Source organism: Euleptes europaea, chromosome 1 (genome assembly GCF_029931775.1).
Source record: "Euleptes europaea isolate rEulEur1 chromosome 1, rEulEur1.hap1, whole genome shotgun sequence".
NCBI lineage: Eukaryota > Metazoa > Chordata > Lepidosauria > Squamata > Sphaerodactylidae > Euleptes > Euleptes europaea.
The window spans coordinates 24,006,466-24,019,364 of record NC_079312.1 but is presented as its reverse complement, the minus strand read 5'-3'; the positions used below and the strand labels follow the sequence as shown (position 1 = coordinate 24,019,364).

The following is a 12,899-nucleotide window of genomic DNA, read 5'->3' as shown; positions in this document are numbered from 1 at the left end:
CTAAAGTTGCTCAGAGTTGTTGCTCTTTCCTCTACCTCTCTGCCAGAGACCTGCCTTCTATCCCAGGTTACTGTGTGGTGCCCAACAGATGGCAAAGCTTCACCTCATCACCAGCCCACTTACCATTGGTTGCTGACAATGTGAAGATAAAGAAACCTTTCTTGGGAAATTCAACCACCCTCAGGATGGCAATAGGCCACTGAGCTACGCCTCCTGCCTCCCCTGTTTGGAGTCTAGGAAAGGAAGCTTCCAGACTTTCACACTGACCCACTCCTCACAAAACCTGAGGAAGATAACATCTTGGTGCCAATTTCAGTGGACCACACACACAAATGAAATCAAATACAACTACCTAGGCATCATGTCTGTGCTGCATAACATGACTGGGCTTCAAAAAAAATTTAACATCACTAATTTACATATCACTATAGCAGTATCTTGATATGTCAATTATCAGTTTAAAAAACTTGAAAAGCTCTACTGAAGCGGTGGGGCAGTAAATATCAGCCATGGGGAACTGAGCTGAGAAAATGAGAGGAAACTCACCATATTGAAGCCCCATTTTATTTATTTTATTTAATCTCAGAGTTGGAAGAGACCACCAGGGTCATCTAATGCAACCTTTGTTAATGCAGGAGATCTCCAGCAAATACATGGAGGTTGGCAGCCCTACATGCAACATACAGATTTACTATGCTTTCAAGATGCATAGTCTTCCACAGCATGTCTAGGGCATTTTCAGGCAATGTTAATTAATATTTACAATACAGACTTTAAAGGGGGAATAATACAGCAACAGCTGAGCTCTAGATGAGGCCTTTGGCAGCTTTATCTTTCTCCGCGTCACAGAAATGAAAGGATCCACTGGGTGTCTCAGGGGCTCTGTGATAGCTCTCAAGAGTTCTGAAAGCAGGTTGCCCTCTAGTGACACAAATTCTATTAAGTGTTTCCAGTTAAGATTCACACATTGCAATATCCTCACTGACCCCAAAGTGACTTTCCCATAGCTGGTGTTCTAATATGGATGATGCAGCTCTTATTTTAAAAAGCAGATTTAAAGGGGAGTCCCCGTTATATTCCTTTTTATTTTATTTTATTGTTTTCTTTTTGAAGTGTTGCAGTTGGAGGCTGAGAAAAGGAAAACTGGGGCTGACTCTTGCCCAGTGAAAAGCAATTGCTCATTAGACAGTTTCCAGGCTTCTCTGCGGAGCAGACTCTGCAACCAAAGCCAAGGCAACTCTTCAGGTAAAACAAATAAACTGTACCTTTATTTTGCTGACCCCTTAGTCAAGGGGAAAGTGTCAAGCTACCAGAGCTTCACAGCCCTTCACAGACGGACTTCACTATTGTGCTTGCTTTGAAATATCATGGTATATATTGTGTATGTTCCATGCTAAACCTCTAGAAGGCGCCAGTCTTCTTCTCTTTGCATTACTTTAAGCCAGTGGTTCCCAACCTTTTTTTGACCAGGGACCACTAGGACTTTTTTGTTCAGTGCAGGGACCCCAAGGTTCAAAATAAAAATTCTGAGAATTTGAAAATAAACTTTAATCATAACTGTTAGTTAAACATTAAACTTAGAATAATATTTGAATATATTTTTATAATAGAGAACTTTTAATTGAAAATATTAATTTATTATGGGTTTATAACTTTGTTTCGCGGACCTTAATTTAGTTCTCGCGGACCCCTGGGGGTCCACGGACCCCTGGTTGGGAACCAGTGCTTTAAGCAAACTGGCAAGCAAACAGGATATCTGCCTAATAAACTCCCTATTGCTTTATGGTTGTGTCCACAATAGTAGAACAGTTTGCTCCTGCAGTAACTTCAACAACTAAGTAATTCATTTTGGTAGCGTCCACACTCCTATCTCAGTGAAAAACAAACTGAGTCGACAGTGCAGAGAGTAGTACCTCAATGTAGCCGTTTGAGAGCATTATCACAATATGCACATATGCACAACCCTTGTTTAGCCAAGTCTGTTGTCCAGGATGAAGCTAATGGCCTCACCTAGCAGGTCCTTGACTACTCTCCAGCTCATCCCAAAATAAAAATGCACAGATTTTGGTGGTGGTACCTCTGCCTCAGATAGGGTTGCCAGACAGAGGGAGACCCAGTGGAGTGAGACGTGAAGGGTGGCCATCAGCAATGGCATGACATCACCTCCAGCAAAACCTGGGTGTCAAGCCTGTCTAGGATTTGCTTGAAATTCTACTGAATTTTTTGGAATTCAACGAGGCAGATCACAGGTATTTTAGGCAAAAGGGTATTAATAACTGCACATTTCTGCCCTTCACAGTCTGGTTTTCCCAATTCCATTTCGTTATTTAAGATCTTATTTGTTTGTTTAGCACATGCCTTGATTGTGTACACATGTGTACTGGGGAGATGGAGGTGAGGTAGGGTTTTTTGGGACAAGTGCTACAGTGTCACCCTGACGCTGGCACTTCCAGGTTTCACCAAAAGTGGCTTCATCACGTGGGGATGATGATTGCTGCCCCCCTGTTTGTTTGGCTGGCCTGCTTCCACCCATCGACCAGTTGAGTATTGGTGAGCACCATCTAAAATTGCTGGGAGGTTTCCTAAGGTGAGTCAATAAGTTAATGCATTAGTGTATGTGACTCCTGCTAGGGTTGTCAGCTGAGGACTGTCAATACTAGAAATCTTTGGGGGGGGCAAGGATAAGTGTCATGCAGTGTTGCATGATGCTGCACAATGCCACTTCCAGTCATGCAACCAAAAGTAACATCACACATCATGTGATGCTGTAGCAATCCCCTGAATCTCTATGCTTTTATCCTAGAGACTTGGAGGATTAATAGAGCATTGCAGTAATAATTCTGAATCCAGGATAAGCCCTAAATAAATGAGTTGGTAAGGGTCATGTGGACCACATCAAAAGTGGGAAACACAATGTCCTTCAAGACCTTGTGTGGTGTCACTTCCTATTACACAACTAGGAGCCCCACTTAACCTGAAGGGCATAACCAGGTATTCGAACATTCCAAAACAACTGGAGAAGGCGGTCTTCCATTCGTCATCTTCCCATATTCGAACATGGTAATAAGCTTCCACCAAATCCAATTTGGTGAAAATGTGACCTTTCAGCTGGCTGAGCAGGTCTGGAATCGATGAAAGAGGGTAGGCATTAGTCTGTGTGACTGCACTGAGTCTGCGAAAATCAATACATAAGCGTAGATCACCCGTCTTTTTACGCACAAAAAACTAGGGAGCGGAGAAAGGAGCGGACAAGGGTCGGATGAAACCACGGGCCAAATTTTTGTCCAGAAACTCCCGCAGCACCGATTTCTCCTTAGAACTCATGAGATAAATCTTTCCTTTCGGTAGCTTGCCCTCCCCTACCAGTTCAATAGCACAGTCCATCTTATTGTGGGGGGTCAGAACATCACACTCCTTCTCATTAAATACATCCGCAAACGGGGCGAACCCTTCGGGGAGTAAGGGGGGTATAGAACTCCAAGGCCCCGATGCCATGGCCACACACTCTCGCCCAGCCACTTCTCTGCAGTGGTGGTCACACTGCGGCTGGGAGAAAGCAATAGTCCTGGCTGCCCAATCTATGGTGGGGCCATGTCCTTGTAACCAATTTGCTCCAAGTACCACTGGGTACCGAATGCCTGGAACAATGGTACAATGTATTTGTTCCCAATGCGCCCCAACTCCCATCGCCACTCGGCCCGTATGCCTATCCACCGGGGGGGGGGGGCCGAAAGTCGCTGCCATCCATTTGAGCGAACTGGACAGCCTGGGGAAAGCATACCTCCTTTACTTTTAAAGCTTTAAAAGTTTTTTCACTGATCAAAGTGCGTGTGCACCCCAAGTCCACTAAGGTCTCCACTGTCATCCGGGGGGGGGGGCTTGTAATTCTGTAAAGTAACATCTAAAAATAGTCTCTCCCACATCACTCACCATCACTGGAGCTCCCTGCTTCTCGACGGTCAGGGTCTGCTGCGGAGCCCCGGTTACAGCAAACCTGGGATGTTTTTTGGCTGGTTGCTCCAAGATTCGTCCTCCTCTGCCATTGACGAGCCATGCAGGCTCAGCATGGTCACATTTGTAATCCGTGATCCCGTTGGATCGAGTGGCGCCGTATGCCTGTCTTCCTGGGTGGTTGGGGCGAGGGTGAGAGCAGAAGTTCCTCGCCTTCTGGGAGCCGCACTCTTGTGATGATCCTTGCCCCCAGCCCATGCCGGTTCGTCCTTGGTCGAGCAGGAAGCAATAGGAGGCCCCTCGGGCCAGAAAGGGCAAGCAGCAGCGAAATGTCCCATTCCGCCACAAGTTAGGCACGCTCCACTCTGAAACCGCCTCGCTTTCTCCGTAGTCGGGGCAGCTGACCTCCCAGGCGGTCGGGAGCCCCCTCTCTGGGCTGCTTGCTCAGGTTGCGTCCCCAAGTCTTGCGCTCTTCGTTGCTTTGACAAGTTCAATAGCTGCTGATGGTTTTCCACTTCCATTGCCAGCAAAACCCATCCCTCAAGATCAGGAGGGTCGCCTTTCACGAACGTCCAGTGGAGAATCTCTGGGTTTAGTCCTTCTCGGAAATACTGCACCTGCGTGGCTTCGCTCCAGTCCACCACTTTGCTTGTTAGCAACTGAAATTCTCCCACGTACTGCATCACCAACCTGGTCCGCTGGCGGAGTTGAAGAAGGGCCATCTTGGCCCGCTCCCTCTGGAATGGGTCTTCGAAACGCTGCCTGAGCACAACCGTAAAGTCATCTAGGGACCGCAGCACACAGGAACGAAGGTCTAACTGTTGGACCATCCAGCTCGCCACTTCTCCATCCAGTAACGATGCCATGTACTGTACCCAACTCTCCTCTGAGACAAAAGTAGCCCCCTGCTCCCTCATGAAACCGTCCACTTGGAGCAAAAAGTACGGGAGTTTGTCCCCTGAGCCGTCAAATGAGGCTCAAAGCTCCCTCTGCGAAGCTGGTGGTTGCGGCTGGGGAGCGGGTGGAGGAGCGGGCACTTGCAGAGGAGCAGGCGCTTGCAGAGCATGTGGTGGTTGAGGATGCAATGGAGCCAGTTGCTGGGGCGGCAGAGGCGCCGGCTGGGACACCTGCGCCCGACAGAGGTTAGCCACCTCCTGCCAGTCCCTCTATAAAGCCCTGCATCATGGCTACCTGCTCGACCAGCTCCTGGTTCTGGTGTTGAAGACGTCAATACTCCTCATCACTCTCCCGCCCTCGTTGCACTTGGAGCTGGAAGCCTACTTCCCTGTCCCGCCAGTCCTGCATTCGGCGGAGATCTGTGCCTCATGCCGGAGGCTCCTCCCAGACCCCATGTCCCCCTTCATCACAAACCAGAAAATGCCTGACACCCAGTTGTCTAGGTTTGCTGTCCTATGGTGAGCCTGTGTGCACTAGTTCCAGCCAGAACCTGAAACGCAGCCACTGACCAGAGTGCTACTCAGCCTCAGCAGGCATATAATTAGCTAACAAGAGAGAGATTCTGACACTTGCTGGCTAAGCTTTACTTATTATAAATGGGTGATTAGTTAGGAACGTAATTGCATGTCTATCTCTCCCTCTCCAGTGAATTCCATTTGCCAGCTATGCTCTCCACACTGGCACCTCCACCAGGACAAGTGCTACTGGCTATCAAAGGATTTAAAATCCTGGAATGAGAGCGAAAGGGACTGCTCAGAGAAGGGGGCTCAGCTGGCGGTGATCCAAGACGACGAGAAGATGGTAACAGAACAACATCATATTTCATGACCTTTTGAGTTTATGGTGAGGTCAAAGCTTTTTGACCAAAAGCATAATTGTTAAAGCAATGGCTTTAGGAACTATTTAATTAATTGTTTTTTTATAAAGCGTTAACATTGTCAGACCAGTGATATTGCAGTAGCAGTAAGTATCCTTGAAAATATGAGCCTTTTAAAAGTTAATGGTCAGGTGGCAAGTGAGGAAAGCTCATGACCAAGAGCCAGCTTGGAAGAAACTGGAAAGGAACCCACTTATTCCCTGCCAATGTTTCCAAGAACCAAGGTCATGCTGGAAATGAAGGACTTCATGATGTCCCTTAACCTCAGACTTAAGAGGGGGAATATAGAGGGTCAGAGAAATGGATAGGTCAGAACCCTGAGCATCCTTCTTTCTATTGCTCTGATGCTATCCCTTTTGATGAGTAGACTGCTGTTCTCAGGGAATCTTCCCTCCTTTCGGCTAACATCTTCTTTCCACACTCTTCTCCATCTTGGCACCATGAGGGCAGGATATACCTCCTGCATCTCCATTCATCCTAGCTAGTTAGACTAGATGAGACTCCTGTCTCCACTCTATCCTGTCTAGAATGGTGGTCCAGAAAGGTGGTCCAGTAGATAACTAACATAGATATGTGATTATATCTTCAGTGTCAAACAGATTAATTATAATATAGTGAGAATATGACATAAAAATGATGGGAAGCAAGGCTATTTAACTTCATAAAACGAAAGCCTATTACCCCCCACTCAGGCCAAAAATAATTTGGTATTATCTTATTATTTATACTTAGTGAAGGTTGCTGATTCAACATCCAGCCTTTAGTTTATCATCTCGCCTTGTTGAAATAGACAGTGTATTTAGAAGCTTACCAATTTCCAGGCAGGAGCTCCACTTTAATTAACATTCATAGCAACCATTATACATAATTTCAAGCTACTATGGTATATTTCCAAGCTATATGTACCTACATTACTATAGGCCTGCAACAAGGTTCACAGTTCTGTGGCTTTGGTGTAACTTTTCTATCTATCTGCATATGTATGAAGCTGGATGGCTCTTGTGCTGGGAGATGTCATGTCCACCCCACTTTTTCTTTGTGTACCAGCTAGCCTATAAAAAATGGTTAGCATTCTCTGAGCATTTACAGAGTGCAAACCCAAGTATTAAAACTTTGACATAAATTTGGGCATATAAGGCATTTCACCACACCTAATGTTGTCAAAGTCTTATTTGTCTGGCTTAGAATTACAGCCCATCTAGCTTTTACTCTTCATGAATTGAGCAGCATAGTCCCGAAGGGTTTTACTAAAGCTGAGGATGTGAATCAAACATTTTAAAAACAATATTTACTAATTTTGATTACCCCAAACAGAAAGAAATTAAAACTATAAAAAATAAAAATGATAGTGTGATGGATACAGGGTTAAACTCTGAGGCTTAAGAACAGTCAGCCAATGCCAGCAGTCAGTTTGGAGAGCTGATAGGGTTCTTTTGGGAGGGAGAGAAGCATTCTTGAGCTTTTAACTCTGAGGGGAATTTTTCACGGAGATTTGCTGCTGTTTCGACGCTGATTTGTGTCGGAGTCAAATTTTGGTTATTCACTGCAGATCCGGCTTTTCCCTGATAGAGGTATAAAAGCCGCGTTATGTCAACGGCAAACCAAACCACTTCTGAGCCGTACTTTCCAGTAGAAGCGTGTTTTGTTGCTCGGATGCCCATGAAAAAATGTTTGCTTGGGTTCCGCTGTCCCTCCCCGTGACGTCTCCTTTCTCCTCCCCCAAGAACGGTGATTGGCTGGGGGAGTTTCGCGCTCAGACAAGAATACCGCCCCTTTTGCTGCCTGCCTGCCTAGAGTCCTGGCACTTCTCTCCCTCCGTCCCGGAGGCTGGCGGGCGGGCAGGCAGCACGCCTTCCCCGCCCCTCGCCCGGGATGGGCCTTGGAGCTGGGCCCACACCTCCAAGCCCAGGGGGACGTCGGATGGACGGCTCCAAGGGGAGACCGGCGGGGCCACGCCATATGCTCCTCGTGTGCTGGGGGTGGTGGTGGTGGCAGCTCTGTCTAGGGCAGCTGGACCCATGGGGGGGATGTTCAAGGGAAGGGGCTGTTGGCCCCTCTACCCCAGCGGGGAGGGGGGATTTTTGAGAAATCGGATGGGAAAAATGTGCATGCTGAGAGCGGAAAATCCAAGGCAAAACTCCCTCCCATCACTCTTCTGAAGAGGGGCGGCCAGCGTGCTCTTATCTCCTCTCTCTCGATGCACTGTGGCCGGATCATGGCCGGTGCGCAAGCCAGGGGCCTTCTTTCCTCTCCACTCCCTCCATGCACACTGGCTGGATCGGGGCTGGCGTGCAAGCTAGGAGCCCTCCTGTCTCTCACGATGCAATGTGGCCGGATCATGGCCGGAGCGCAAGCCAGGGGCCTTCTTTCCTCTCCCCCCCCGCCCGCCATTCCCACTTTCAGCTAAACACTTCTCTGGGCACATGGATGCAATTCCTGCCCCCCCCCCCCCAATCCTGTCTATCATTAAAGGGCAATGGGTTCCACACCTATAGAAAATAGAGGGAAGCTTTGAGGAAAGCGCTGCCTCCCCCCCCCCCCCAATTTGGAATCTGACTGTTCCAAAAGCAGAACAGAGCGAGGGTGGAAGAAAAATGGAGGAGACCAGAGGGACTGGTGCTTGTTTTTTGCGCTGGGGCTGGTGAACCGCAGGAGGTAATCTGCTGGGCGGAGTTGGGGCGGAGCTGGGGGCAGGCATAAACAATGAGCCTGTTGGAAGGGGAGGCCTCCTGCAAAAGGGACAGACCAAACCGTTGTCAAATGCAGCGTGCTTTGTTCCCATGAAAAACCAAAACTACATCGAGATTGACAGGGATAAATCGCGGCCATGAAAAAAACATTTAAATAGTGGGTTTTTTTAGTCCGTGGCAAAACAAGCAAAATCTACCGTGAAAAATGCCCCTGAGCTCCATAAATGTGCAGTTGTGTAGAGAGAGACTAGGAACCTGTGTGTTCATGTACTACCTAGTGTGTTTAAACCAAACCTGAATGTTGACAAGGGGAAGATTGTGGTAGAGAGATAACCCTTTCTTCAGTCACTAAGTGGGAGGTGGCTCCTGAAATAGGGAGACTCCTAATTCAGCGTTTTGGGGAAGAAAGATTTGTTTTCCACAGGAGGAGGGCAAATCTAAGGAGTGGGAAAGATTGTGAATGAATCTCCACTCTCTGGTATTTTGTGTGCTAGAGTAGTCTGAGTCCACCCTGAGTATTTTGAATATATGAATATATTGAACAATATCTGAGTATATTACTGAGTAACCTGAAGAAATTGAACTTAGAACTAAGTACTGTGCCTGTAACCATCTAAGATTTGAATCACTTATAACCAACTAAGCTTTGTGCCTCTCTTAAAGAAAAACAATCCAACAACCTTTCTGTAAATAATAAACTTCAATTTTGAATTCATTCTTTTAAAATCAGCTTCAGCCTCTAAGCCTCTCTATTTCATCTGGGGGGAGGAAAAGGAAACTTTCTCCTCACACAAACAAGGGTGACAGACTGTGGGGATTTAAAAATATTTAAACCTCCTCTCAGCTACTGGTAACAGGGAAAATTTGTGAGGGTTCAAAGGGGGAACAAGAACCACCCCACCTCACAGATGGCGAGAAGGGATGTACATTCAACAAAACTGAACAACCCCCCCCCCAAAAAAAAATACCTTATTGATATTGAGGGTGGGGGGAGGGTTCTACCAAAAAAATAGTGGTGATTTAAAGGGAGCTGAAAAGCAGATCCCTAATAATGCTAAAATGTTTCAGCATTTTTCAGGCTGCTTTGGACCTGGTGCCATTAAAAAAAACTGGGGAGGAATCCCCTCTTCACCCCTCCCTCCCTCTCCCCCTCAATTGCCTGCTGGCTGGCCAGGCCAGCACAGAACTCTGTCCCCTCCATGTGGGTCTTGCAGGGGGCTCAGAGCTCTGCACTGCCACCTCCGAGACCCATGTGGAGTTTGGAGGCAGCATGGATTTTTTGGGGTTTCAGTTTAATAGATCCAACAATTTGCAAATTTTTGAATAAAGCCAAACACCCTTCTCCCTAAATACTGGTATGGCTTTGTCAGAGTTTTTGGAAATTTTCAGGTCTATTAAACTCGAACCTGAAAAATACTGGAAACTATTGGTGCATACCCCTAGTGGCAAGTCTAAAGATAAGCCTCAATAAAAGGTTTCCAAATGTCTAAAATATGTCCATGCCAACTGAGAATGTGAATCAAACATCTCCCTACATCTCTGACATCTTGACGCTCCAACTGAGTATGAATATTGGGTGCCCTGGAAACTACATGTCCCAGAGACTAGCATCCCTTGTGGCTAAGACATTGCCACTGCATTTCTGCTGTTCAAATGGAGCCCCCATGCCTAGAAATTGTTTTTGAAAAAATACTTCAGCCCATCGTTAGTTATTTCCAGGAACATAACAAGAAAATGACAGCACTCTCTAGTTACATAAAACACTTACTCTACTTATGATACAGGAGTTCTTCGAGAAGATTGCAGAGAAATTACATACATACTGGCTTGGACTCTTCATTTCTTCATCAGAGAAGAAATGGGTGTGGATTACAGGTCATGAGTTTGACCAGAATCTGTAAGTAGTTCCTTCTTCAGGATGCCTTTCGATGATTTGTTTTGAAATCTAAAGAATAAAACATGAAGTCTCTAAGGTTTGGGGTGATCTGTGGGCCAGTTCACATGATACAAAGTCCTCGTGGCCACCCTGTGGACTTGATATCAGACATGCAGTGGGAATTATTGGCCTCTTCTTTGTAATGAGAGCTATGTGTAAGTTTCTCAATGGAGCAAATAGCAGCTCCTCAGATATGAAAATGAGGCTGAGGAGGGGAGGAGGCTGAAGGCCATTCTCCCTATATTCTGTGGTCATTATCAGAATTGTACCTGCATGCATCTGGGAGGCACAGAACTTCCATTGCATGCCTCATACAAAGTCCTTGCGGTGACTATGGTCATTTATGCATGGGTACTTTCACTCACATTCACCCCCAGTCTGACTCGGTTGTTCCTTGGAGTTATGCATGAGTTTCCCATCCATTAGAGATGACCTCGTGCCCAGCCCTTGCAAATCCCAGGCCTTCCTGTTGCTGTTATAATCTGATTTGTTGATCTCTCATGAGATCAGCCTGGGTGAAATCACCACGTATAAGCCAAAGCACAGGACACAGAAGCTTGGGAGGGGGTGACGTTTTTCTCCCAGTAAGCACCACAGCCAATTACAAAGCAGTGTTTCAAGGGACAAGGACTCAAATGCTTCCTGCTTCCTCAGGAGAAGAAAGGCTTTTAAAAACTAGGGTTGGTTTCTCTCTCCCCCCCCCCACAGTTCCTGTTAGAGAGCTTCATTTTGTTTTTGTTTTTAATACTATTTAACATGGCACTTGTGTTTCCTTGGGGGAGGGGGAACTGGACGCTTCTCTCACAGTAAGCACTACAGCCAATTACAAAACAGTGTTTCAAAGGGCGGGGAGACACTTCCGGATTTGAGTTTAGTGACTTTTGCTGGTTCATAGCAACTTTGGAATTTGTAAGAGAAAAGTGTGAGTCAAGCGAGCATGGAACCCCAAGTAAAACTCCTAAGCATAATTGACCTATGAGGACTTTGTGAATTGGCATTGAGTACCATTTGCACCATTTCTGACTAAGTTGCCCCCATCCTGATCAGAAAAGGAGAGTTAGGATAGATGCTCAGATAAAGAGAAAGAATGGGAGAGAAATTATTTATCTTTTATTCCCCTACCCCGAGGTTTATTTCCCACTTTTCTAGTGAAAAAAATATAAATTTTGGGGAGCACTAAAAAAAACTTCTATGAAAAATATTCTTTTTTGAAATAAGACAAATGCTTTTTATTGCAAACATTATATACGCTCACAATGTGCAGTATGAAGATGTTTATGTAAGATGATGTAAAGCATTGCTGTGCCATCCAAAGCAGATCTAAACCCTTTTAAATCCATTGAAGTCATGGGGTAAGAAGTGTGTAACTCTGTTATGGAAGATTCAGAGGTGTACTGTCTGTAAAAATATACAACAAAAATATACAACACTCAACTCCAAGATATATTTGCGCCCAGAAGGAGAGGAGTAGACAGGGTCTTCTTTGTGTATTTCCGCTTGCTCTCCTCCAGTAACTTAGATATGCCTGGGTGGTCTGTGGAGATAGTTGAAGCCAGTAGCCTGAACCTGCTGTGCTCTTGACCTGCCCCCTGTAGCCAACCTTCACACTGCCTTTCTCACTGGGTCTCATGGTGGATAACACAGAACAAGCCAATATAATCAACAGGATGGGACATTCAATAAACAATGCAATAGGGTTAGAATGGTAGAAATCTGGAACCAATTAGAAATCTGTCTGCTGTTAAGCATATTTGGAATACACAAGGGGGACTTTGGTGTAGGAACCCCACAGAAAGGGTACTTTACATGGCAAATGAACTCTGAGCACAAAAAGCCAAGGGAGGCAATAAATGCTCATCCAATAGGGGAGAGCCCTGAAGGACCCCTTTCCTAATATGTTGCCAACCATCTGCTAATCCTGCAACATGAGCAACAGCTGCAGTGACCAGCATGCATCTGGCTGTTTTGCTCTGGAGTTGCCAGCTCTCTCATTCTCACCCTGCTCCTGCACCATTACAAGCTGGTTAACAAACTATTATTTGACCAGCACGGATATCCCTCTCTGTGGTATGCAGTGATGGGGAACAGTCCTACCTGTGGTGTCAGTACACTTGGTGAAAGGACTGGAGCCCTGCCAGAATAAGAGACTTGGTAACCCCACTCATCTGACTTGCTTTCAGCATTCCCTGATGCTCTTCAAGAGGAGAGTGGTTTGCTGTGCAACTGTTTTATTGTTGCTTGATAGCGAGGGATTGGTTCCCACCCCCAGCTTCTTACTGACCCCAGCTATCTTCAGCAGGCATCTTACAACTGGAGGGGGCTGAGGGGTGTGCTCTGCTATGCTCTTGAAGGGGGGAAGAGGACCCCGATTACACACTCCCCCAGATCCTTTGTCTGATAATGTTATTGTTTTTATTTATTTAATTTATACCCTACCTTTCTCTAAGCATGTGCGGCCCATCTAGTTTTGCCAACAGGACTAGGACAA

The 12,899-nt window shown here is 46.2% G+C and overlaps 1 protein-coding gene across 1 annotated transcript in view; it reads left to right on the top strand.

The window, feature by feature from the left end:
* The window catches only part of LOC130473796 (killer cell lectin-like receptor subfamily B member 1B allele B), a 49,099-nt gene that overhangs the window by 31,509 nt on the left and 4,691 nt on the right, over window positions 1-12,899 (top strand). Inside the window, exons 3-5 of the mRNA XM_056845394.1 lie at window positions 1,114-1,245; window positions 5,555-5,709; window positions 10,260-10,372. Coding sequence (XP_056701372.1) covers window positions 1,114-1,245; window positions 5,555-5,709; window positions 10,260-10,372 — 400 coding nt within the window. The remainder of the gene's footprint in view (window positions 1-1,113; window positions 1,246-5,554; window positions 5,710-10,259; window positions 10,373-12,899) is intronic.